The sequence below is a fragment of the Seriola dumerili genome, unplaced genomic scaffold (assembly GCF_002260705.1).
Source record: "Seriola dumerili isolate Sdu_G_001 unplaced genomic scaffold, Sdu_1.0 BDQW01000859.1, whole genome shotgun sequence".
NCBI lineage: Eukaryota > Metazoa > Chordata > Actinopteri > Carangiformes > Carangidae > Seriola > Seriola dumerili.
In genome coordinates, this window is record NW_019175114.1 from 828,537 (window position 1) to 852,808 (window position 24,272).

At 47.5% G+C, this 24,272-nt stretch overlaps 2 protein-coding genes across 2 annotated transcripts in view; one reads left to right on the forward strand and one right to left on the reverse strand.

Annotated features, from left to right (window-relative positions):
- The window catches only part of LOC111237425, a 395,546-nt gene that overhangs the window by 105,782 nt on the left and 265,492 nt on the right, over positions 1–24,272 (forward strand). The window lies entirely within an intron of this gene.
- The window catches only part of LOC111237426 (dynein heavy chain 5, axonemal-like), a 41,677-nt gene continuing 19,173 nt past the window's right edge, over positions 1,769–24,272 (reverse strand). Inside the window, exons 42-97 of the mRNA XM_022766517.1 lie at positions 24,123–24,272; positions 23,882–24,028; positions 23,631–23,803; positions 22,918–22,988; positions 22,684–22,791; positions 22,299–22,486; positions 21,410–21,604; positions 21,189–21,323; positions 21,046–21,103; positions 20,690–20,821; positions 20,209–20,426; positions 19,951–20,085; positions 19,630–19,806; positions 19,015–19,104; positions 18,764–18,898; positions 18,383–18,484; positions 18,104–18,271; positions 17,690–17,896; positions 17,486–17,578; positions 16,549–16,785; positions 15,748–15,813; positions 14,398–14,538; positions 14,047–14,178; positions 13,736–13,846; positions 13,389–13,543; positions 13,059–13,180; positions 12,466–12,695; positions 11,605–11,763; positions 11,351–11,507; positions 11,076–11,221; positions 10,662–10,796; positions 10,446–10,547; positions 10,253–10,366; positions 9,832–9,999; positions 9,616–9,720; positions 9,142–9,255; positions 8,874–9,050; positions 8,236–8,430; positions 8,010–8,165; positions 7,750–7,932; positions 7,502–7,672; positions 7,072–7,323; positions 6,795–6,921; positions 6,489–6,610; positions 6,243–6,392; positions 5,978–6,142; positions 5,422–5,639; positions 5,229–5,284; positions 4,799–4,920; positions 4,555–4,705; positions 4,059–4,258; positions 3,767–3,955; positions 3,365–3,497; positions 3,062–3,270; positions 2,694–2,915; positions 1,769–2,269 (exon numbers count right to left, since the gene is read on the reverse strand). The exon at positions 24,123–24,272 is cut by the window's right edge and continues 66 nt beyond it. Coding sequence (XP_022622238.1) covers positions 2,036–2,269; positions 2,694–2,915; positions 3,062–3,270; positions 3,365–3,497; positions 3,767–3,955; positions 4,059–4,258; positions 4,555–4,705; positions 4,799–4,920; positions 5,229–5,284; positions 5,422–5,639; positions 5,978–6,142; positions 6,243–6,392; positions 6,489–6,610; positions 6,795–6,921; positions 7,072–7,323; positions 7,502–7,672; positions 7,750–7,932; positions 8,010–8,165; positions 8,236–8,430; positions 8,874–9,050; positions 9,142–9,255; positions 9,616–9,720; positions 9,832–9,999; positions 10,253–10,366; positions 10,446–10,547; positions 10,662–10,796; positions 11,076–11,221; positions 11,351–11,507; positions 11,605–11,763; positions 12,466–12,695; positions 13,059–13,180; positions 13,389–13,543; positions 13,736–13,846; positions 14,047–14,178; positions 14,398–14,538; positions 15,748–15,813; positions 16,549–16,785; positions 17,486–17,578; positions 17,690–17,896; positions 18,104–18,271; positions 18,383–18,484; positions 18,764–18,898; positions 19,015–19,104; positions 19,630–19,806; positions 19,951–20,085; positions 20,209–20,426; positions 20,690–20,821; positions 21,046–21,103; positions 21,189–21,323; positions 21,410–21,604; positions 22,299–22,486; positions 22,684–22,791; positions 22,918–22,988; positions 23,631–23,803; positions 23,882–24,028; positions 24,123–24,272 — 8,508 coding nt within the window. The 3' untranslated portion in view covers positions 1,769–2,035. The remainder of the gene's footprint in view (positions 2,270–2,693; positions 2,916–3,061; positions 3,271–3,364; positions 3,498–3,766; positions 3,956–4,058; positions 4,259–4,554; positions 4,706–4,798; positions 4,921–5,228; positions 5,285–5,421; positions 5,640–5,977; positions 6,143–6,242; positions 6,393–6,488; positions 6,611–6,794; positions 6,922–7,071; positions 7,324–7,501; positions 7,673–7,749; positions 7,933–8,009; positions 8,166–8,235; positions 8,431–8,873; positions 9,051–9,141; positions 9,256–9,615; positions 9,721–9,831; positions 10,000–10,252; positions 10,367–10,445; positions 10,548–10,661; positions 10,797–11,075; positions 11,222–11,350; positions 11,508–11,604; positions 11,764–12,465; positions 12,696–13,058; positions 13,181–13,388; positions 13,544–13,735; positions 13,847–14,046; positions 14,179–14,397; positions 14,539–15,747; positions 15,814–16,548; positions 16,786–17,485; positions 17,579–17,689; positions 17,897–18,103; positions 18,272–18,382; positions 18,485–18,763; positions 18,899–19,014; positions 19,105–19,629; positions 19,807–19,950; positions 20,086–20,208; positions 20,427–20,689; positions 20,822–21,045; positions 21,104–21,188; positions 21,324–21,409; positions 21,605–22,298; positions 22,487–22,683; positions 22,792–22,917; positions 22,989–23,630; positions 23,804–23,881; positions 24,029–24,122) is intronic.

The window sequence follows — 24,272 nt, forward strand, 5'->3', positions numbered from 1 at the left end:
CCACGAAACTTTCCCATCATCACACTGCTGCTGCTCACTGGTTTCTGCATGTCGATGTTATTGAAATGTTGAAATGACAAAGCTACATCAGGGTTGTGGCACGTTTGGTTTGTAAAACGTTGGTAGAGAGCTCTGCGCTCAGGACAGGTGAAAAGATTAAAGTCTAAAGGTTAAAATCTCTGATGTCACCGAGGATCGACGTCAGTCACCCGGACAAATGTGTGTTTGGACGCAGCATCGTGATGAGAGGCCGTTTGTTCCTGTAGAGGTGTTTGACATCGGGAGCTGAAGATCTCTGGATAAACACATACAATATATTATATTATACTATATTATGTTTCTTTACAACCCTTATATCATGGAAGTACAGGCTTAAAACCCTTTAACTAATAATTGATTAAAAGTGTTTGATTTTCAAATTGACAGTTGTATAAAGTCTTAGTGAGTCAGTGTTACACGAGGGGAGTGAGACAGTCTTGGAGCTTTAGTATTGATTAGCATTTAGCCAGTGAAAGGAGATTATATTCCACACTGGGGAAATGAGGTGCAGCAGATAACTGCATATTTCAGGGAAATCTTTCAAATGTGGATACAAATGCACGAATCCTTCAGTACACTGTAAGAAATGAAGTGAAAGTATATTTTAAGTAAAAATATTACTCACAAAAAAAAGCTTGCTAACCAGCCTAGCGCTAGCGAGTTAGGCTAAAGTAAGTAAACAAGTAGACTGTCAACTCTTACAAAACTTTTGGTTCATCATTCATCATAAATGGTTTGCAAATACATAAGTGTTTTATGCAGAACTTTTCACGACATTAGAAATTGCACAAATGAAGCTCTGAGGAAATTCAACAGTTGTGAATTTAACATCCTCATCGACTAAAACACAGAATTCAATTGCAAAATCATTTAAATCTGTCCTGTGGGTAAAATTCTGTGGTAAAATATGTGTTTCTAATGCCGAGTATCCACATTTGAAAGATTATCGCAGTTATCTGCTGCACTATAACTCTTTTATTTGAAAGTAAATATTTCATTTTAAGAACTGGTTTTGTATTTTACACGTAGCGAGCGGCGCCTCACTGTGCAACATTAACACTGCAGCTACGAGCAGCAGCGCCTGCCTCCCCGCCGCCCCCCCGCCCCCCCGGCTGCAGTGATACACCGGCACTGCTGCTGGTGGTCACGCTGTGAGAAAACCTTGTAACTACGACGCTCCGACTAACAACCTTTTTACAGTGTTCTTGGTGTTTGTAGCTTCTGTTAGCGAGTGACTGCATGGCTGTAGTTTGTCAGTGATATTATATTAAAGCTGTTTGTCATGTCGAGAAAATAAAAGTTCACTTGAATCATTTCTGTAACCGGAGTCCAGTCTGCTCTTCATCAACTACAGTCTGAGGTTTTATTAACGTCAGTGTTATTACAGAATCTATTACACAAACTGATGACGGCACAAACCTGGAACAAAGAGTCGCAGTGATCAACAAACTGTGAGAGCTGTGAAGAGTCACTGTTGTGATCAAACATCATGTTATTCCTCCGCACCAGTGACAGTCAGAGGAGCGGCCATTTTGTTTTCAGGTTGTCCGTCCATCCGTCCGATTCTCGTGGACGCGATGTCTCAGCAACACCTTGACGGAACTTCTTAAAATTTGGTACAAACATTCACTTGGACTCAAGAATGAACTGATTAGATTTTGGTGGCTAAAGGTCAAAGGTCAAGGTCAACACCTTTTAGCCATTACTCAAGACTTCACACAGCAATTCTGACAAAATTTCTCACAAATGTTTAATATTTTACGTGATTGTGGTTAAACAGGGATCTAACCTGGAACTAGTCTGAGTGGCGGAGGGATACAACCACTAGGAAGTGATTCTAGATTGATTATAAAGCAGGTCTAGTTTCTATTTATATACTCACAATGTAAGAAATATAAAAGTTCGTATTTGGTCCTTTAAATGCTACTGAGCCACAACCATCATTGTCTGTGCAGCGGAACAATAAAGTTTGATGTCGTCATTCACAGTCAGAGGATCACTTGCAGTCGCAGAGCAGCGCTGCGCCGCGCAGCGTCCAGTGCTCCACCGGCTGCATGCTCCGGAGCTGCAGAGAGAAGATGAAGTTCAGGTCAGTGCGACGCGGCTTCTTATAGACGGGACATGAGTACAGCCCGACCACCACGCCGCCGCCGGGCTGACGTTTACTGTCAGCCATGTTGGCTGCGCTGACGGCGTAGACGTGGACCACAGGGAGGGGAGTGAAGAGGACCTGAGTGGAGACAGAGAGAAACTTTATAATTTTTATTATTTATTATTTATGTATTTATTTATTTTTCATTTATTTTTATATTATGTACTTGTATTTTATTTTTGTCATTTCCTTTTCTTCTTTTTTTTTGTACTACATTTTTACATTAATGTATTTTGTTGTTTATATTTTTATTTACGATTTATTACATTTTAAATAATTTTATTTAATATTTTTCTTCTTTACAATTTTATTATGAATTAATTGTATAATTTATGTTTTTTATTATTATGTATTTGTTATACAATCACAATTTGTTTTTTTTTATAATTTTATTATTATTGTTTGAAATTTCTTATATTAGTTACTTTTAAAATTTTTTTTGCAACTTATATTTTTATCTATTTTTATTATCTATTATTTAATATTTAAAAAACACACTGACCTTGGGCGGGGCTTCAGTGAGTTTGGCCCCACGTCGGTCCCATCCAGCCCCGTCCAGAAAGAGGCCATAGATGTAGACCCCGCCCACATCTTCCGGGGGCGGGGCCGACACGTCTTCCCTCATCATCTTGGTAACGTCGTTGCTAAGGGTGACCGTATCCAAGGCCCATCCCCTGGACAGGTTGGAGCGTGTTGTCTCCTGACGCATGGCAGTCAGAAAACCCTTCAAGACCAACCACACACACACACACACACACACACACACACACACACACACACACACACACACACACACACACAATAAACATTCGCTTGTGGAGATAACTGGATGAGACTGAGACCTCTCAGTTCTCTTCAGTGTGAACCGACCTGCGGGTTGAAGAACCCGGTGAGCCAGAACTGGTTGGGTCGGCCGGTGCTGATCCAGCCGCTGAGCTGCTGGTTCCTCTCCAGCAGCTCGCTGAACCAGAAGCCCAGCGTGGCCGACGGCCAGCTGAGGCGCAGCCACAGGCGAGGGATCCGAGCATCAAACATGCAGTCGAGAGCGTCGCGCAGGTCCTCCGACATGATGATGGTGCCTGCAGAGAGAGGGAAGTTCAAGTGTCCTGATCTGTGTGTGTGTGTGTGTGTGTGTGTGTGTGTGTGTGTGTGTTTGTGTGTGTGGTGACGGACCGTCGATGGCCAGTTTGAGGTCAGTGAGCGTGCTCCGTACGCTGCTGATGACTCGCTGCATGCGGTCCACTTCCTGTCGGAGGAAGATGTTCATTGGCTGAAGAGGACCCATCTTCTGCAGTTGACCTTTGACCTTTGAAACACAGTTACTCAGTATTTCTGCAGAGGAACCTGTGACGTGTGTCTCTGTGTGAGTTGATGTTTTATTATGTAACAAAACACTTTTTTGACCTAATTTTACTTTATTGTTATAAATGAGTTTTGCTCTGATTCATGACGCTGACCTGGTTATTGAGTGAAACTGGGACAAGTGATTTATTTTAAAAGTTTTGTGTTTTCTTTCATCTGTATAAACCACAGCTGCCAGACCTGGTCCAAACCCTTTCAGCACTACACACTCACCTCATGTGGCGTGTAGTCAGGTGGAAGCTTCTCCAGCATCTCGTTGGCTAGTCTCTGTACGCTGGCCTCCCTGGTCTCCCCGGCCCCACCCCCGCTGTCCTTCGGTTGGATGTTGATGATGGTGCTGAGCGTCTCATTGGCCAGGTTGGTCTGGTAGGTGATGTCAGCGTTGGGGTGGAGCCCAAACACCTGCAGACAAGAGAAGGTTTAATGATGAAGCTGCCGGATCTCCGCGGTGACAGGTACATCGGTGTGAACTTGGGTCGTGGTTGGACGTCCAGTGTGCTCTGACCTCCGGTGAGTCGACCAGCGGCAGGGCCTCCACGTGCCGCAGGACGTCCTGGACCGTCTTGGCCTTGGCGGGAATGCTGTAGCCCTTATAGAAGCAGAACTTGTCACTGAAGGTGTTCTCACTGAACCAGACACGAGTGAAGGTGTTCAGCAGACGTTTGTCCAGGTCGTCCGTCACTCGGCCGCCATACTGGACCTCACCTGGGCGTGGACACGAGGAAACAACCAGGAGGAAAATGAATGATAAAATAAAAATGATCTAATTAATATAACTAATATCTGAGCAGTTCCTCTCAGTCTCAGAGTTCTGTGATGAAGGAGATAAAGTTATTATATAATATCATTATCTTTTGCTCATCTCACTTTATTTTGTGTTTAAAGTCGTAAAACCTGAAGCTATGACGCTGGAGAACTGATCTAAGCTTTACAGATCTACTGTCTCAGTGTGAGTGTGATGTTCAGTTTGAGGTTTGACAGCGGAGTAAAGAGCTAAAGACCCAGCATGTAGCGCAGGCAGCTCCAGTTCACTCCTCTCCTGGCGTCCAGGTCGTCCAGGTGGTTCTGGACAAACTGCATGCTGGAGGTGAAATCTGCCTGGTTGAACTCGTAAGGGATGTTCCAGCCGAGAGGACCGAACTTACGCCGCTCCTGAGAGGAGGGCGACAGAGGAGACGTCAGTTCACAGTCGGACCGATTGGTTCAGGTGGTCTCAGGTGATGCAGAGAGTCGTGGAGCAGATACCTGGACGGTGGTGTGCAGGAAGGCCACAGCGTACAGCAGAGGTTTCCACTGAGGCAGGTTACTGATCTCCAGCTGGTCCTGACTGACTCCACTGAAAGTCCTCTTCAGACCAGCTTTCATTCCTGCTCAACACAGACGGACGGGAGCATGAAAGAAAAGAAAAGCCGAGGAACAACAAGGGAAAAGAGAAAAGGTGAACAGATTAGTTTAGTGTCAGTCAATCGATTAGCCGCCATAAAATCAACTGTAACGAGGGCAGGAAGCACAATATGACAAGAACAATATATAGAACATTTAATCATCATGAAATAATGAATCAGTCATAAATCAATCATTAATCAATCAATCATCAGCTCAGGAGGATCAGGACATTTATCAGCTGAGGATCAATAAGTTCAATAGATAAAGAAACAAAGGAGGTTTTTTTTACCAAGAGGAGGTTCATTGGTGAACTTGATGGAGGACTGAAGGAAGGTGATGGGGAATCTGCGCACACACACACACACACACACACACACACACACACACACACACACACACAGGTTAAACACTGAACTGAACTCTCCTCTGGCGCCACCACACGGCGCCCGCTCGCAGGGAACTGCGTTCGTGTCATCAGTTACCTGGGGTGCATGTCGGTCGTCAGCCATACCCGGAAACTTCTGTGCACGCTCTCCGGTGTTGCCATGGTGACCGTCTCCAGCAGTTCGTCCAGGAAGTCCAGGCCCAGGTGGCAGTTCTGGAGGAGGAGCCAGCCGCCGTCCGTCATGCTGTTGGCCAATAGCCTGCGAGCGTGGACCTCCTGGCCCTGCCCCATGGAGATGGGACGGCACGGCGCCCCCTACAGGCAGAGAACAGGACTCTGCTGTTTTATTTATGGCTTCAATGCACCAAAGTTCTTCAAAATAATAATTAATTTTTAGTATTTTGAATAATTGATGATCAGAGTTTCACCTGGTTTTTAATTATATTCAAAATCACTGATAAATTCACCTCCTTTGTTTCCCATCATGCATTTCTGCTCATTAACTAATCATTTATACATACTTTTCTGATCTTCCGTCTTTCCCTGATCAATTTATTATCGATTGTGATTTCGTTTATTTAAATCAACCTTCACATCGTTTCAGTTTCCTCCTCCACTCATTTACTTCCTGTTTCCTCCTCCATGTCTCTGACCTTGCTCTTGGCCAGTCTCTCGATGTTCTCCGTCGGGTCTGAGCCCATCGATAGCAGACACACCATCGGCGTCCTGGTGTCGCTCTCTGTTAACATGGCGTCCAGGTCCAGAACCAAACCTTCTGCGTACTGTTGACCCAAGGACTCTGAGATGTAGTGCCGCGCCTGGCCAACACACACACACACACACACACACACACACTTGATTTCATTCTAAGCGTGTGTCTGGTGTCTCAGAAGGAGGTCCAGCCTGTGGAGGTCAGACCTGAGCGATGGTTCGGTCGGGACACCAGCTCCGTATGAGCAGAAGTTTCCTGAAGGTGTCGAGCTTCTCCTCGTACCCATCAGGCAGTGCGGTGTCCTCTGGCGCCGGATGGTCGAACCAGGTCCTCCAGGCACGTTCATTCTGGCTCACCTGGAACGTGGAAACATGATAGAGAAAGTAAAGTAAAGTAGATCTATGTGTTTCAGCTCTAGAGCCGATCGACTGTCTGTGTGTTTGGGTTCTAACCTGCGTCAGGATCTGGGCGAATGGAGGCAGAGCAGACAGCTGCACCAGATTGAGCCAGGTCTGATCCAGGATCCAGCGCCGCGGTTTGGACTCTACAGAGTTCAGGTCCAGAGAGGCGCCGCCTACACACACACACACGCACACACACACACACACACACACACAAACACACACACACACACACACACACACACACACACACACACACACACACACACACACACACACACACACACACACAGAGCCCTCACTGCTGAACTACTTTAAAGAAAAAAGACGTGGAGGGAGGAGGAGGAGGAGTGAGACCTTTGACGAAGGTGAGCACCTCAGGGTGCGAGATGTTCTGGGCCTGCAGGTCGATCTTCAGAGCCAACAGCAGAGTGAACAGCAGCTTGTGCTCCTCGTACAGACCTCTGGCTGTGTAACAGAACACCTGAGGAGCAGACAGGCACCTGTTACACCTGCAGTACGAGACTGTTACATCATCGTCTCGTGGGCTCAGACTGGACACAGTCACACCTGTCTGACGCTCAACTAAACAGGTGAAGAAACTGGATTGAACCATATCAGATATGAAGAGCACCTGGTAGGTGAGGAAGCTGATGATGTTGCTGATGCGTTTGGCGGTGAGCTGCGACCTGGCCGAGTTCTGCATGGACGAGTCGAAGAGGCCCAGGAACTGACGCAGCGACGTCTGGTACATGACGTTCACCAGCGACATCTCCACGATCAGGAAGTAGAGGATGCTCCCCCTGGTGGCCACCGGACGGTACTCCTCCCGGGCCTGGTTGATCTTCACCTCCGTCTCCGCAGCAACCGACAGCTTCTCGCTCACCTGTGAGGCGAGGACACGAGATCATATGGTTTGAATTTGAAAAAAATTGAAGTTCTGTCACAGTTTAATCGTGATATCATTAGAATGGACGACAGACAGACAGACACTCAGACAGACAGACAGACAGACAGACAGACAGACAGACAGACAGACACACAGACACACAGACAGACAGTACCTCCTGAGCTGTGGTCTTGGTGACCCTCAGCACCTCGATCAGAGACTGGTCCTCCACCAGAGACCCCTGAGTGCTGGTCAGCCTGAACAGCAGACTGTCCTCCAGCTCCTGCATCTTCCTCTTGTTGGACGTCACCTCCTCCAGGAGCTTCACCCGCTCCGCCTCCAGCTCCTGGTCAGACCCAGAGCGTGGTTAAGGTTACTTCCTACCTAACGGCCTGTTTAGTGTTTAGTGTGAACAGCGTGCACCTGTTTCTCCAGCAGGATGACTCGACCCAGCAGCTGGTCCTCCAGGCCTCGCTGGGTGACGGTGAAGTCCACCACGGCCGTCCTGGCGCTGACCTCGGGGCTGTACGCCGGGTTGGCCAGCTTGGTGGTGATGTAGAGCGTGAAGCCCTTCATCACATCCACCTCCTTATCTCCTACCTTCACCTGCAGGAGGAGGAGGAGGGGGAGGAGATGATCACCAGAGTCTTTGCTGTAACTCCATCAGCTTTAAAGTGTCTTACTTTGTAAGTGGATCCAGACTTGATGTAGTTTTTGTCCAGTATGTTGTCCAGGACGGGGTCCAGGTCCTCCCCCACGTCCTCCAGCAGCAGGGGGCGGCCAAGAGACAGACTGTCCTCCAGGTGGGAGCGGAAATATTTATGGTTCAGAGACGTCACCTGAGACACAGAAGAGGATGTTAGTGCTCCTCACCAGCAGGGGGCCAATCAGGTCTTAGTATGTCCTCACCTGCAGCTGTTGGTCTCTCTCCCTGTTCTGGATCCAGGTCTTGCCCTGACCCTGGGGGTCTATCAGCAGCGGGTAGCGCGACGCCTTCGTCACCACGATGCCGTTCTGGATGGACAGGTCGTCGCTGGGTAAACCCTGCAGGTTCCACTCGCTCACCGTGGCGTTGTCCACCAGCAGACCAATCACGTTCAAGTCCTGCAGAGACCAGAAGGTTTTCAACAGATCTGCATGTTTGGACTTTCCTCTCTGCAGCAGATCAGTGTGGCTGCTGTTCAGATCAGGTTTATTGAACACTAATATCTTGGTCCATGTCTGTGGAACAGACGACCTGAAGACCTGAGGGCACTCTATCGTTATCTTTGTTTTCCAGGCTTCAGTGTTTCTTCACTTCCTGTTATTATATTATATAATTTTTAGTGTTTTCAGCAGATGTACCGTACAAACACTTCATGACCTTTTATGTTTGATTCTCAAATAAAAGCTTGGACTTAAATACGAGGCTGACATGAACAAAACCTTTTAAAACTTTATACAAACATTAATGAGGGAGAAAAGCAGATCAATATGTGAATTTAAAAAGACTGAAAACAAATGTGAAGGAGCTGAATCCTGAATCCTCAGTGACGGCGGAGTCTTACCGGACTGAAGGGGATGAGCTTCTCCTCCATCTCTTTCTTCCACAGCTCCAGCAGCAGGCTGCGGTACTCCTGGTTAAAGGGGCCGGCGTAGGACAGGAAGCCTGTGGACAGGAGGACGTCCCCCACCAGGTGTTTGATCTGCGTCTGGAACCCAGCGCTGCTGTCGGTCCAGCGAACCTGAAACACAACAGGATGACGACTGATGAACGGGTGAAAAGTTCGGTGGATCACTGATGAATGGACGACAGGTGGAGGGACGAAAGCCGACCTTCTCTCCTCCCAGCCCGTCGATCAGAGCCGTGGCGTTGGCCATCTTGCGGCGGCAGGCCTGGGCGTCATCCTCCAGGTCCTGCTTCTCCCTCATGGCAGCGTCGTAAAGAGCCTGAAGTTCAAAGTTCAAAGGCCAATAATTTAACAATAATTTAACAAAGAAATTCCCTCGAGGCGTTACGGAGATATTGCGTTCACAAGACCAAAACTGCGTTTAGTGAGGTCACCATGCCTTTGACCTTTGACCCCCAAAATCTAATCAGTTCATCCTTCAGTCCCAGTGAATGTTTGAGCCAAGTTCTGCCCAGGTGTTACTGAGATATCCTGTCCATGAGAGTGGGACGGACATGGACATGATATCTCAGGAATGGACAACCCCGAAAACAATATGGCTGCCAGCTCTGGCTGGCGCCGGCGTGGAGGAATGAAGACGGCTCAGATATGAACTCATCTGTGACTGTGAGAGTTTCACCTGCACGGCGTCCAGCTCCTGCTGTTTAGCGTCCAGCTGTTCCTGAGCTTTAGCGAGTTCAGCCTGAGCGACTACCAGACGAGCCTCCTGCAGGGCCAGGTTAGCCTGCACACACACACACACACACACACACACACACACACACACACACACACACACACAGTTGAGTTTTTATCATTGTGAGGTCTGGTAAACATCTGGCTCCTCTGCTTGTACCTTCAGGGGCAGGACCTCCTTGTTGATGGCGAAGAAGTCCGCCATGGCCTGAGTCCAGGAGCAGAGTCCCGCCACGTTGCCACAGATCCTCTTGGCCGACTCCATGTTGTAGTCGTCCATGTCCAGGTAAGGAGCGAGCAGCTCCACCACCTCCTCTGTGATGGAGTCCTGCATTAACCAACAAGAAAAGAGTCATCAGTTACTGTCTGAGACTAAACATGAGCCGGCTCTGGATTGGATGAGTCTGCGCCATCGTTCACATCAGTCCAACAACCAGCACAGAGCAGTGACAGACAAAACGTTTCAACACACACACACACACACACACACACACACAGTGAGAGCTGTGTGTGTGTGTGTGTGTGTGTGTGTGTGTGTGTGTGTGTGTGTGTGTGTGTGTGTGTGTGTGTGTGTGTGTGACCTTGCTGAAGTTGAGCAGCATGCTGAGGAAGGCTGAGTTCTGCATCAGCTTCATGGCCTCGGCCCACGAAGGTCGCGGACAAGGTCGTTCGGGGTCAGAGGTCACCGGGTCGATCTGAGGAAGACGAACGAAGGGGAAAAGTGAGAAGCGTCTGACGGACGTGACCTCACTGAGGCGTCAGAGACAAACGCACCTTCCTCTGGAACAGCAGCAGCACGGCGTCCATGATCCTCATGATGAGGTGAGGAGGTTTCTGCAGCTTCCTCACCGTGGCGATGTCGGCCGGTTTGATGGTCTGTGGACACAGACGGGAACATTCATCATTCATCATCATATATTGTTTTTATCTATTGTTAGTGTGTGTGTGTGTGTGTGTGTGTGTGTGTGTGTGTGTGTGTGTGTGTGTGACCTGCAGTGCAGCCTCAGCAGCCTGCAGTGCTGGTTTCGCAGCCTCCAGTTTGGACTCTGCTGCTGTTTTATCAGCTTCGATCTCCTCAACGATGAGCTGAGCTTTATCCTTCACCTTCTGCACCTGCTGCTTCACCTGCGCAGAGAGAGAGAGAGAGAGAGGTGATCTGACCGCCGCTACAACCAGCTGACGGACACAGCCTGACATATAATCAGTGGTAGTTGTGATGGTGCCTGTGCTGTGGTTTGTGTGACTGAGTCTGACTGAACCAGTCACTGCACCCAACAACCAAAGACTCTGAGCTACAGGAGAAGCTGCGTGGTGTTAGTCTCGCATTCCTGCATTAACTCTTCCCTAACAGTAAAGATGTCAGATTAGTAGAGGTGCATCTCCACGTGTCGTCTCGTGTCAGACCTTCTCAGCAGCCTGAGCCTTCGCCGTGACCTCCTGCAGGACCTCGCCTGCCCTCTGGGAGGCGACAGCGAGCTCCTGCTCCTTCACCACCAGCTCCTCAGAGAGTTGAGACACCGACTGCTCCGCTTCCATCAGTTTACACAGACCTGCAACACACACACACACACACACACACACACACACACACACACACACACACACACACAGACACACACAGACATTTAGAAAATCAGTGGAAACCTTGTCAGCTACAGAAGGTTCAGCCCCGCCCTCACCTGTCTTCATGCGCTCGGCCAGCGTGCCGACGTGAGCGATCTTCTCGGCGTAGACGATCTTGTAGCCGTCGATGAAGGACAGGTAGGATTTGGGCGTCACGAACGTTTGACGGCGGAAACGCTCAAAATACTCGGCACATTTCTCTGCCACCAGGTCCTGCAGGGGGCGGGGGCAAAGAGGGAGGGGTGGCGGTCATGTGATCAGTCTGCCGGACGTGCTGATGATACACACCTGATCACAACGTGAGTGCTACCTGGAAGGTTCCCATGGTAACCACCACACTCTGCTTCACATCCTCGGAGCAGCGGAGGTCCTGGTACTGAGACAGGAAGTGATGCGACACAGCGACCAGGGCGTCCCGAGGCCAGCGCTGGAACCAGTCCACAGTGCAGCCCGATATCAGGCCTGGGAACTGTTCAGGTCAAAGGTCAGGGTTCACTGCTGAGACTGAGGGTCAAAGGTCACCATACGTCTCATCTGAACTCATCTCTAATTTCTAATCCCGTCATGTCTTCACAGCTCTGAGTGATTACGGCTGTGGTTCTCAACCTGGGGCTCCCGACCCCCGAGGAGGTCCCAAAATAATCAACATGTATTAACCCCAGCATCCAGAATAATCAATCAAACTCAGAGGAGGGGGGGTGTACACTGACAGGGGGTTTGACTAGAAAAGGTTGAGACCTGCTCGATCACAGCTGGAAGAAACACCTGGAAGAATCTATTCCAGTGTTTAACTGGACACCACCACACCTGTGTGAGGGCGTTGATCCTGGACTGGATCACGAGTCGACTGGACTGGACTGACTGATGCTGTCAGTGCAGGAAACTGAAGCTGAATTTAAGTTTTAGTTTCTTTTTTTTTGTCAACAATATTTTCACTTGGACTGAAACTGTGAAGGAAAACCTGAAGTGGAATTTTGAACTAGAATTGGACCCTTCTTTTTGTTGGTTTTGGGACTGATCTTACTTGACTGATCTTAAATATCAGGAGAGCTAGAGAATAAAACTTAGAAATTCGAACTGAAAAAGTCAAACTGTCACAACCTGACTGTTTTATTATCATTCATAAAACACCCTGTAAATGTGACCAGACACTCCCAGGTCTCCGCCTCACCTTTAAAGCACGAGTGCGAAACTTTTCCCCGACCGGCGAGAAGCAGAGGACGACGTGGAGGTTGCTCCGCACTCGGGACAGGAAGAAGTCGTAGAGGTTCTCTGAGGTCGGAGGTCGGCGGGGGTGCTGTCGCTTCATGACGGGGATCAGATCCTGAGTGATGTCGTCCAGCTCGTCACGAGCAAACAGGTTGGAAACTTCGCCGCTCGCCAGGACGTTGTTCATGTATTCTGGAGAGGAAAGCAGACAAACCAGTCCAGTGTTCAGGACAGCTGGGCAGATGTTCATGGTCTCCAGAGGACGACCATAATGATTCTGGAGACTTCCTGTATCTCCATCAATGGACAGAATTTTACATAAAAAATATTAAAAAATCTATTTTTTATCTAATTCTGAGAAGTTTTCTGACACATTCATGTTTCCCAGAGGATGAACCCTTTAGATGGGTCACACAGACACAGTCAGGTTACAGCAGTCAGGATGAGCTGATCTGAGCTGTGTGTCAAGATGCTGCTGCCATGTGTTTCCCTTAAACGTTGTTGGAGTAATCTTCCTACAAATACAAAAGCATCGTGGGTAAATTGCTCGGGTACCCAGGAAGGCTTCGTCTTTAATGTCGTTGTCGGTGAAGAGGAACGTGACTCCTTTTCCCTGCTGACCAGCGATACGATACAGAGCCTTCAGATCCTCCAGCAGGTTACTGCTGCTGTACGACCTGCAGGACACACACACACGCACACGCGCACACACACACACACACACACACACAGCAACAACCAGAGTGGATGTTTGTATGGATGACCAGAACTTTTAATTCACCTCTAATCTAAACATTTGTTCAGTGTTTGCACATTGTTTGTGTGTGTGTGTGTGTGTGTGTGTGTGTGTGTGTGTGTGTGTGTGTGTGTGTGTGTGTGTCAGACCTGGTCAGTGTGATCTGGAAGGTTTGGTATCCTGCGATGAACGATGCCAGCCTCGTCAGGCTCTGCTTCCCCGACCCCCCGACCCCGACCAGCAGGGCGTTCCCTTGCGGCGTCCGCAGGATCCGAGAGATCCGCATCAGGTGGGTCATCGCGTCCTGCCATTGGACCAAACAGAGAGAGTTGTTAACCAATAGAAATACAGACAGGGTACACAGGCAAACATTATAACGGATCCACAGTCAGATGTAAAAGTGATTGATATTCCAGAGAGGATGACGGTAAAAGATGACTCCACCTCCAACATGGCCGCCAGCTGAAGGTGATCAGTCCGACAGAAATCATCTTACCTTGAAGAAGACCAGGTCCATGGCTCCGCCTCTCACCGCCTCGTTGTACTGCTGCTGGAAAACAGACAACCGCTCCGCCAGAGCATCCAGCGACGGGATTGGCTCGTACACCTGTCAATCACATCAAGTTCGACACCGATACGAGTGAAAAGTGTGGCGACTTTTACATTTAGAGGAATTCAGAATGACAAAAAAACTAAGATAAAATTAAATTAAACCATAAAATCATTAAAATAAGACGTGATTAAATATAATAATAAATATACAGTAATAATTAGCTGTAATAATATAGTCTGTTTTGTTTTGGAGACCTTTGGCGCTTCCAGTTCGGCGTCTTCCGGCTCGTCTCCCGTCGCCTCTGGAGCGTCACGCAGGAAGTCCACAAAGCAGCTGTCCCACTGAGCATGCTCAGTCAGAGCTCTCCCATGATCCTCCACTGTGATCTGAGTGACAATTACATGACAAGATGAACAGCTGTGCTGTGTTACAGAATATCTACACACTCTACAGTGTTAACACACTGATGGACTGTTTCCTCACAGTGTAACAGTACATGGATAAACTGTGTATTCACACCATGTATCCACGTGAATATTTAAAGGAATAAAACAAGTACAGTAGAAATAGAGATAGAAACACTGAACACAGTAAATCACACACACCTGCTCCATGATGCAGCTGAACGTTTGTCTGTCGCTGCTGTCGATGAATCGGTCGGCGATCACTCTGCTGCACTCGTGATGGAAGAGAGCGGAGACGAGCTGAGAGCTCTGACACACGTCAGACTTCACTGTCAGGATCCCCTGAAACACAGCAACAACACAACAACAACAACAACAACAACACAGCAACAACAACACAACAACAACAACAACACAGCAACAACACAACAACAACAACAACAACAACAACACAGCAACAACAACACAACAACAACACAACAACATAATACAATATCACAGCAACAACACAACAACACAACACAGCAACAACACAGCAACAACACAACAACATAATACGATATCACAGCAACAACACAACAACATAATACGATATCACAGCAACAACACAACAACATAATACGATATCACAGCAACAACACAACAACATAATACGATATCACAGCAACAACACAACAACATAATACGATATCACAGCAACAACACAACAACATAATACGATATCACAGCAACAACACAACAACATAATACGATATCACAGCAACAACACAACAACATAATACGATATCACAGCAACAACACAACAACATAATACGATATCACAGCAACAACACAACAACATAATACGATATCACAGCAACAACACAACAACATAATACGATATCACAGCAACAACACAACAACATAATACGATATCACAGCAACAACACAACAACATAATACGATATCACAGCAACAACACAACAACATAATACGATATCACAGCAACAACACAACAACATAATACGATATCACAGCAACAACACAACAACATAATACGATATCACAGCAACAACACAACAACATAATACGATATCACAGCAACAACACAACAACATAATACGATATCACAGCAACAACACAACAACATAATACGATATCACAGCAACAACACAACAACATAATACGATATCACAGCAACAACACAACAACATAATACGATATCACAGCAACAACACAACAACATAATACAATACCACAACAACAACACAACAATAACACAACAACACAGCAACACAACAACAACAACAACACAGCAACAACACAGCAACAACACCACAACAACAACACAACAATAACACAACAACACAACACAGCAACACAATACAACAACAACACAACAACCACAACACAACAACAACACAATACAACAACACAATACAACACAACAACAACACAACACAACACCACAGCAACACAACACAACAATAACACAACAAAAAACATTGTGACATAACTAGTGGAAAAACTATTTTAAAGATGAAAACAAAAAACAGTTGCAGTGTTTTCTACCTGCCAGATTCTGCTGAGGTCCCTCAGGTTGAAGATATAGTGAAACTTTGCAGGAGACGGTAACATCTGAGAAGACAGAGAACATCTGTTAACATCTGGTCAACACCTGGTGGCTGCATGTAACAGGACAAATAATAACAAACAAACAAGCCAAAACACAAAAACAGAAGATTTTCTTGAAACCAACTTCTCTGTCATAGAGATCTTTCTATGGAGGCCCCTGAGGGCCAAATTGTGGAAAATAACTGATATGGAAATGTGTGCACACAGGTTAGCAAAACAAGAAGCTCTGTGATACAGATCTGGCCTTCAGCATATGTACAGCAGTATACAACCATCATCACTGCTAAAAACAGTCAGACTAAGAACTGGTGTACAGAACCGTAGAAGCTGGAAGCTCAGAGAGGCAAGGATTTTGTCAGGATTCTTTATGTGTCTTGTTGTAATACTCATTTCAGCCACAAGAGGCAGAGAATTACAACAACAAACTCTTACAACACACACTCCTGACAAAACCTCTTCCCTTGCCTCTCTGGGCTTCCGTACTGCTGTCAGATGTTGTGAAAATACCAAATACTGTATCTCATGTGCCACATTGACTATTCTGATAATAAACTAGATATCAGATATAGTTGTATTCTGAGCCAAATACCTCCCCTCACCTTTACTGACTTGTATTATTAGTAAGTTTTGTGCAGCATGCAGGAAGCATGTTAGAAAACATCTTTATTTTTAAGATGAAGGAGTCACGGAGAAGATATGAGCACGTCATGTAGAAGTCAGCATCTATGAATATTTCACCTTCGCCTTCACGGCCTGCCACAGCCGTCTGGTGGTGGGTACGAGGGCAGCGGCGAGGTCGCAGACCTCAGCGGGGAAGCCTCTCTCGGGGCAGAAGTACCCCTGAGCCACGGTGCCAAAGATCTTATCGATGGAGGAGTTGGAGGGCAGGGTGCAGTTAAAGATGGAGAACTGCCTCTTCAGACGCTGAGGGATGTCGTTGCGACCGCCCCCGGGGTGGATCATGGCCGCCACCAGCTGTTAAAGATTATTATAAGCATTGCTCATTACTGCTGTACCAGGGTTTGGGTTTGGGAACAGAGATCAGATGTTGTAGCAATCACCTAGTTCCAATAAGATATTTATACACTAGCTGGTTAGCATGCTAACTTCAGTAGAAAAGAAGTGACAGAGACCAGAGTTCACACTGGTGATTGTTTCCACCTCTGGAGACAGATGTTGGTGAGTAAAGAAATGAAGTTTGATGCTGAACTCCCACTTCTTCTAGACTGGTAAGTAAACAAATGCTAATGCTAATAATAGCTATGTAGCATTAGCAAAAATAGCTAGTTTTTCTTGGCATTGTGTTGACTGAAGCTCCAGATAAGAGAAAGACTCTTAAACAACAACATTTTTAAATTTTTACAATCTCCCGTGACTTTTCAGTTTGTTCATATTTCAGACGCTGGAGAATCTGAAAGACCACGAGACGATAACTTCAAACCAGCACAGGAGGTTTCCAACTCCCCCTCATAAACACCTCTTTCATCATGTGACCAAAGATCCACACTTGGATCTGATAAAAGTTAGTAAGTGAACCTTTGAGTTAAGATGACTGTCTCAGCAGGACTAGGAAGTGCAGGTGATTTGTATCTGAAGGGATGAAACAAGTGACGAGAAAATAAAAAGAAAATAGATTTTAGAGAGGAACCTTGACAGGAAGTGATGACTTTGTTACCTGAACGTCGACCACAGTGATGAATTCTCCCGGACGATCCAAACTGTAAAAACCTCCCTGCTCCATCAGCTGACGCACAATCTCATTGGTTATCTGAGGGAGGCGAAATAGATAAATGAATAAAATATGAAAGGAAGAAAAAGGGACAACAAACAAAAAGAGAAAAGAAGCTGATGTTGACCAATCAGAAAGCCTGAGGCCGACCTGGTCTCCCCATTCGTTGATAACGGGCATGTTGATGTCGTCTATGAAGACGGTCATCCTGCGTCCTGCCGGTGGCCCGTAGGTGGCGCCCATTCGTTTGTCGATGTAGCTCTCGATGGTTCTCTGGAACATGCTGGGCAGCGTGGCCGACGAGAAGTTGACCGTCTTACTGAGGTGGCGCTCCGGGTCGAGTTTACTGGTGTGGCCCTGCAGGGGAGCCAGAGAGAAACACAACACGTCGCGTTAGCATTAGCTAGCTGAGGATAAGAGCTAGCTGCTAACAGACACTTAGGGTTGACCTCGGGTAGCCGGTTCTGTTTTGGATCCAGTTCTCTGTCAATAACACACCTGAATTTTAAATATTAAAACAGGAGTGTTATTACGTTGCAGGCTGCTTCTCTCGTTCAGTCTCACTTTAATCATGACGGTCTTGGCGGTTCCCTGCTCTCCGATCAGCAGCACAGCCTTCCTCTGCTTCATGATGGTCTGCATCAGGAAGTCCGTCCTCACGTTGTCCACATTGGGAACCAGGATGGACGAGTAGTCAGGGACCTGGTCTTTGGGGTAGACATACTCGGGGACCTGGATCATAGGAAAAAGCACCGGCAGACTCAGATCTGAGAGCTACAGCAGTTCAGGTGGTTCAGGTGGTCTGGACCTCAGTGTGAAGGGAACAGCTCTGTGTCCACAGACCTTATTGGACCAGTGCTCCCACTGTCCCTGCTCAGTGACGGTGAACTCAAAGATGGTCTGGTCGTCCTGAGTGCGTGGCAGGTCCAGAGACGAGCTGTGGCCCTTCAAACAGAAAGACATATAAAAACAGGAACCTTTACCCTGAAGTCCACGTTGTTCCAAAATCCCCCCAGAGGCAAAAAATATACAAAGACCATGTGATCAGGTCTGCTGTCTCTATCTACTGGAGCCAGAGCCGGACCAGCACTGGAGCTACAAATGTGAAGTGTGTCCTGAGGGTGGCGCCAGAGGAAAGGTCCATCCTCTGTGGAACATGAACATCCTCGACTGGCTCTGTGGAGAAATCTCAACCTCAGCATGACTGAACGAAGAGAAGGACACCTTCAGCAAGGCCTCCATCTTGGCTCTGTCGTCCAGCTCCAGCAGCGCACCGAGAGACCACATGACCGCAAACACAAACAGCCGACCCACGTCACCATGGCAACCCTGTTTCTCCTCTGCTGCCGGGAGCAAACCCTGAACACGCCAGTATGAAAAATAAACTCACTGAAGACGACAGGAAGGTAAACTCTGAACATGGAGCTGCATTTATTTATGTTCTGTCAACATCTACAACATGAAACGTATCTGACCTGCAGCAGGTCAATCGTCTGTCTGATGTACATACACTCCAGCACCTGCATCTTAGGAGACACAGCAGTGAAGACAAAGTCCAACAGGTCCTGTAGGTGGAACAGAAAAAGACACCAGCTGAGCCTGAACAGACATGTACACACAGTGGTCCAGACTCTCCAGGATCCGTCCTATTTCATCTGGTGAGAATCTAGAGACTCGAAACGTGTCTACAGAAACTACAGCAGCAGTCAGACGTCTCACCAAAACCAAGAGCAGAGAGAACATTTATCTCATTTTAGAGTCTCTTCATCGGCTTCCCGTAAATATTAGATTTGATTTTAAGATTTTATTGAAGAGCTTTAAGGCTCTGGACTTGCACCTGAGTTCATCTCAGATCTACTGACGCCATGTGTGGAGCCTTTTTACAGTTGTGCTTTCTCAGGGGTCTGAATCTACTTCTAACGTCTTAAATCTATTATTACATTAAATCATTCTCCTGTTTCTTATTTTATCTGTGAAACTTCTATCTCATTTTTACTGAAGCTCATTGTTGCACTAGAAGTGAACAGAGACTGCTGCGTGGAAGGAGCGCTGCTGACGATCTGTGGTCATGATCCTCTTTTCATCCACACCTGGTAGCAGCTGTCGAAGCAGAGTTTCAGGGCGTCGGCCTGCGGCTCCGGGAGCTTCCGTAGCCAGGCCTGCAGGACGGGGCTCCAGCCGAGCACCGAGGAGCTCATGAACACCATCCCGTTCCTGGACACCGTGGCTGGGGAGGCGTTGTCGATGTTGTGGGGCTCAAAGACAATCTGGAGGCACAATACAAAGGACGTGTCTTCACTTTATCACCATGTGATTCAGTTAGTTTTAAGTCCACAAAACCCTGGGGTCTGATTGGCTGACAGCAGATGGTCTCTGAAACATGACAGACATGACAGATGTTGTGATGTCACCTTGCAGCAGGGAGCCATGGGGATTCGGTCTCCGTTCGCCAGCGTCAGAGTTTTGTTGTCGTCCAGAACTGAGTTCAGATTCTCGATCCAGATGGCATCCACCGGACCATCCAGCACAATCCAGATATATTCCCCCTGACACACACACACACACACACACACACACACACACGTATCAGTCTGTTGAAACGTGCCGTACAAGCAGGTCATTAAACAAAGTCTGAATCTATGGAACAACTTCTCGGGGCGTTGCAGCACCTTCTTGGCTTTGAGAGTCTTCCTCCACAGCGTGGAGAACACGCCGTCGGTCCAGTCGTTGGTGGTGACGTCCAGCGTGCCGAACATCTGCGAGGCCGTGATCGCTTTAGGATTCATCCTCATCTCGCGGTGGGGGGAGCCGCACTCTGACATGGCCTTCATCAGAGTGTGGATGCAGGCCGTCTTCCCGGCGCCGCTGGGACCCAGCGTCATCATACCTGCCGCAACAGAGGACGATTAATGACATTGCTCGTTCCCCTCCCTCGCCCGAGGCTGACCCCAGACCTTTCTGACTAGGACAATAAATAAATACAGGATTTAGTTTTATTTCTGGCAGCAGGAAGAAGCTTGAAACAGCTTTTAGATTTTCATATAGGAATATGTATATTTCCCTGGTCCTTAATTCCTGAATAATTTTCAATAAAGAATTATATAACCTGGTATTAACTAATAATCCTGCTTTCACTTTGCTGATCTGTACCATGTCGGACTCTCTGTGTCTCATAGAGCTGAACCAGTTTGAGGATCCAGGGGGGATGAGGGATCAGACCGGCCTGCTGAGCCTGACTGAAGATGGATGACTCCAAGTCTGGATACCCTGCCTTATCCAGAACTACAGAGAAGGACGGAGCAACATTTAGAAGATGAGTCATATGAAACGTGACATGTGACCTGAAAGTGAACTAAAGGACAGATACAGAATAAAACAGTCGCAGGACATGTTCATGTGTTTGACGCCACATCCAAAACATCTGTACACAGTCTCGGCAGAAAGATGTTCTGGATTACATACAATGACTGTGTTAGTGAGTTATACAGCGAGAGACAGACACCTACCGATACCAGGAAACAAGTCGTTGATCAGACTCATAAACAGAGGCTCGTCCTCATCCACCTGCAGAGAGAGAGAGATCCACGTCACGGTGAAAACGTTCAAACACTAACAAACACACCACTTCAAAGATCTGCACCACACACACCAGTTTGGAGAGGTTCATGTCTCTCAGGACCCTCATCACCACCGTCTTCTCTGGTTCCGAAGGGTTGGATCTCTTCACGGCTCCCAGCGTCCTCAACACCGACAAAATGTTCCTCAGACCAAAATCATAATGGACCTGGTAAAATATAAAAACTTGAATTTGTGGGCGAGTTTTAATGGCGTCCGTTGTATCAGAGGAATCACCACCGTCGGTCACCACACCTGTTTGGACAGCTGTTCCTCACACAGTTTGTAGAGGGTGTAGAACTTCCTGCTGAGAACCTGGTTGTCACGAAAACCCGCACTGGCCAGTTTGACCCTCATGATGATGGCTCGGTCCGGGACCATCATGGCTACCGTGCGGAACTGAATCTTCAGGTTTTCTGGCAGCTCCTGGCGACCGGCGTAACCGGGGTTCTGGAGGAGCAAGAAGTCACTAATGAGGTCCGGAAGTGCGATTGGTACCGAGGTAGGTCAGTTCTAGACCTCTGACTGGTTCTGAGATTGTTCACTTCCCCAGCTGTGGTTCTGAAGTAGTCTCAGACTGGTTATGAGATCAGATCAGTTCTAGACCTCTGACTGGTTCTCCAGTGGTTCTGTTCTGGCACTGAGGTAAATCATTTTGAGAACTGGTGCTAAAGTGGTTCAGTTCTAGAAATCTCTACCTGGTTTGGATGCAGATCAGTTCCTGGAATCTGGTTTTGAAGTTTGGTTCTGGAGCTCAGTTCATAGAGCAGTTCTCAGACTGAGGTCAGAACTCCTGTGTTTCTGAACCATTAGTTCAACGTGGTTTCAAATGTTCTGCAGTTTTTGTTCTGAACTCTAACTGTTTCTCGAAGCCTTTATCCAGATGTGTAGCCTTTTATTTCTGGAATATTTGGTTTAGCCCTAAAGATTTTTGATTTATGTCCGTGGACGTGTAGAAGGTTATTTAATGAATTCTGATTTGAGGACCAGGAGTTTGGTTCTAAAACCTTCTGATCCTCCTGTGAAAGTTTGTATTTGCTTTGCAGTTGAGAAGATCAGAAGCTTCCATCACTAACAGGTTCTGTATGTTTTTGTGAGTAATAACTTCGACCCCCTGCAGGGTGCGTCATTAGAGCCTGGTTACCATGGTGAGGAAGATGCCAAACTCAGGGTCCATGTCAACCACGTCTCCGTCTGTGAAGACAAACTGTTTCTTCTTGTTCTTCTTACACTGCAGGACGATGTAGATCTGCTGGGCAGCGACGGACAGGACCGGCAGCTCGATGCGGTTAAACTCATCGAAGCAGCCCCAGGCTCCGGACTGGGCCAGACCTGCACACACACAACAACCACAAACTGATGGTTTGTTGTAAGGTTTGTAAGGTGGGATCCGTTCAGCCTCCTTTGAGGACTGGTCACAACCTTCTGGATCTTTCTGATTAAAACAGTGGTGTCTGAGCTGGATCCATTACTAGTTACTGAATGCAGGAGGTTTCCAGTAATTATCCGCTGCACACACAGTCACGCACCTTTGTAGATGCGTCCCAGTCCTCTGTAGTCCATCTGGTCCGAACAGTTGAAGACAACCACATATTTCCCCAGACAGCGACCCATGTCTTTAGTGGTCTCTGTCTTACCTGGAAAACACACACACACACACACACACACACACACACACACACACACACACACACACTGGATTAGAGCAACATGTCACAAAGCCACTGTGAGAGCACCTCATTAGAAACATATCACTGTGTTACCTGTTCCTGCTGGACCAGCCGGGGCCCCGCCCATACTCATCCCCAGAGCCTGGGACAGAGTGATGTAACACCTGGACAGATGTTCAAAAGAGCATTAAAGGGATAGTTCGGGTTATTAGACGTGGGGTTGTGTGAGGTAGTCATGCATCAGTTTCGAGGAGCAGCAGGAGCACAGGTACACTAGCAGAGTGATGAGCTGCTGTGGGCGGGGCCAGCAATAGACACCTGTTTTAGACTCTTTGAAAAGAGGCAAACTGAAACAATCCAACATCTGTTTAAATGAAGCCTCATGTAGAAGATTTTCATCTTTATCTTCCCGTCAAAACAGCTGTTTCCTATTCGAACTACCGTATTCCTACACACAAGCACCTACGGAGCGCAGTATATTACGCCGCAGCTGCAGGTCAGCTGACTGAATCAGAGAGAGCTAAACTTCACTTTGTTTTGATGGGAAGATAAAGGTGAAAATCTAAAACAGGTGTTTTCTGCTGGCCCCGCCCACAGCAGCTCATCACTGTGCTAGTGCACCGGAGCTCCTGCTGCTTCTCGAAACTGAATCTACTGCAGGAAACACACTGACTGAACATGACGACCTCACACAACCCCACGTCTAATAACCACAACTACCACTTTAATATCATATATATATGTACTGTATATTTATTTAGCTGCGGCATCATGTGTCACCCAGCAGTCAGCAGGTGTCTCTGTACCTGTCCGTCAGCGGGGTGATGACCAGTCTGTCTGTGCAGCCCAGGTATTCGTTGCAGTAGCTGAACTCCACATCTGTGATCTGGATGACACACCTGTCCGTCTCCTCCAGGAAGTAAAACCTTGACTGTTTTTGCCACTCGAAGTCCGACGGCGATCTCACGTTCAGACGCACCTGGTGGAGAGGATATTACAGAAAACTGTTAACCCCCCTGATCAGTATTAAACTGTGTCCCTCCCTCCGTCCACCCACCAGCTCGTCGAAGATGTCTCTCTGGTGGACGTGGATGGTGATGAGCGTCTCATACTTGGTCCTCTCGTTCCTGCTCAGCTCCTTGGTTGTCATGTCGATCAGCTCATTGAGGAGATCCAGGAACTTCTGATTGGTTGTCTGCATGATCTGCCAGCCAATCAGAGGGGGGACAGTGAGAGGGGAGGATGTGATAATGAAAGGCATATTTCCCATCTGCTCCATTTTTGTAAAATAAAAGCACCTTCTTGTCAGACTTGCTGAGGACGAGCGCGTCCTCTGCATCTCTGGTCCAGATCATCTGGATTCCCAGCAGGCCGACCTGAGCGGGAAACGCTGACTGGAACTCCAGCAGCTTCAGGCCCGGGTCGCTGATGGCCAGGTAGGCCTGACG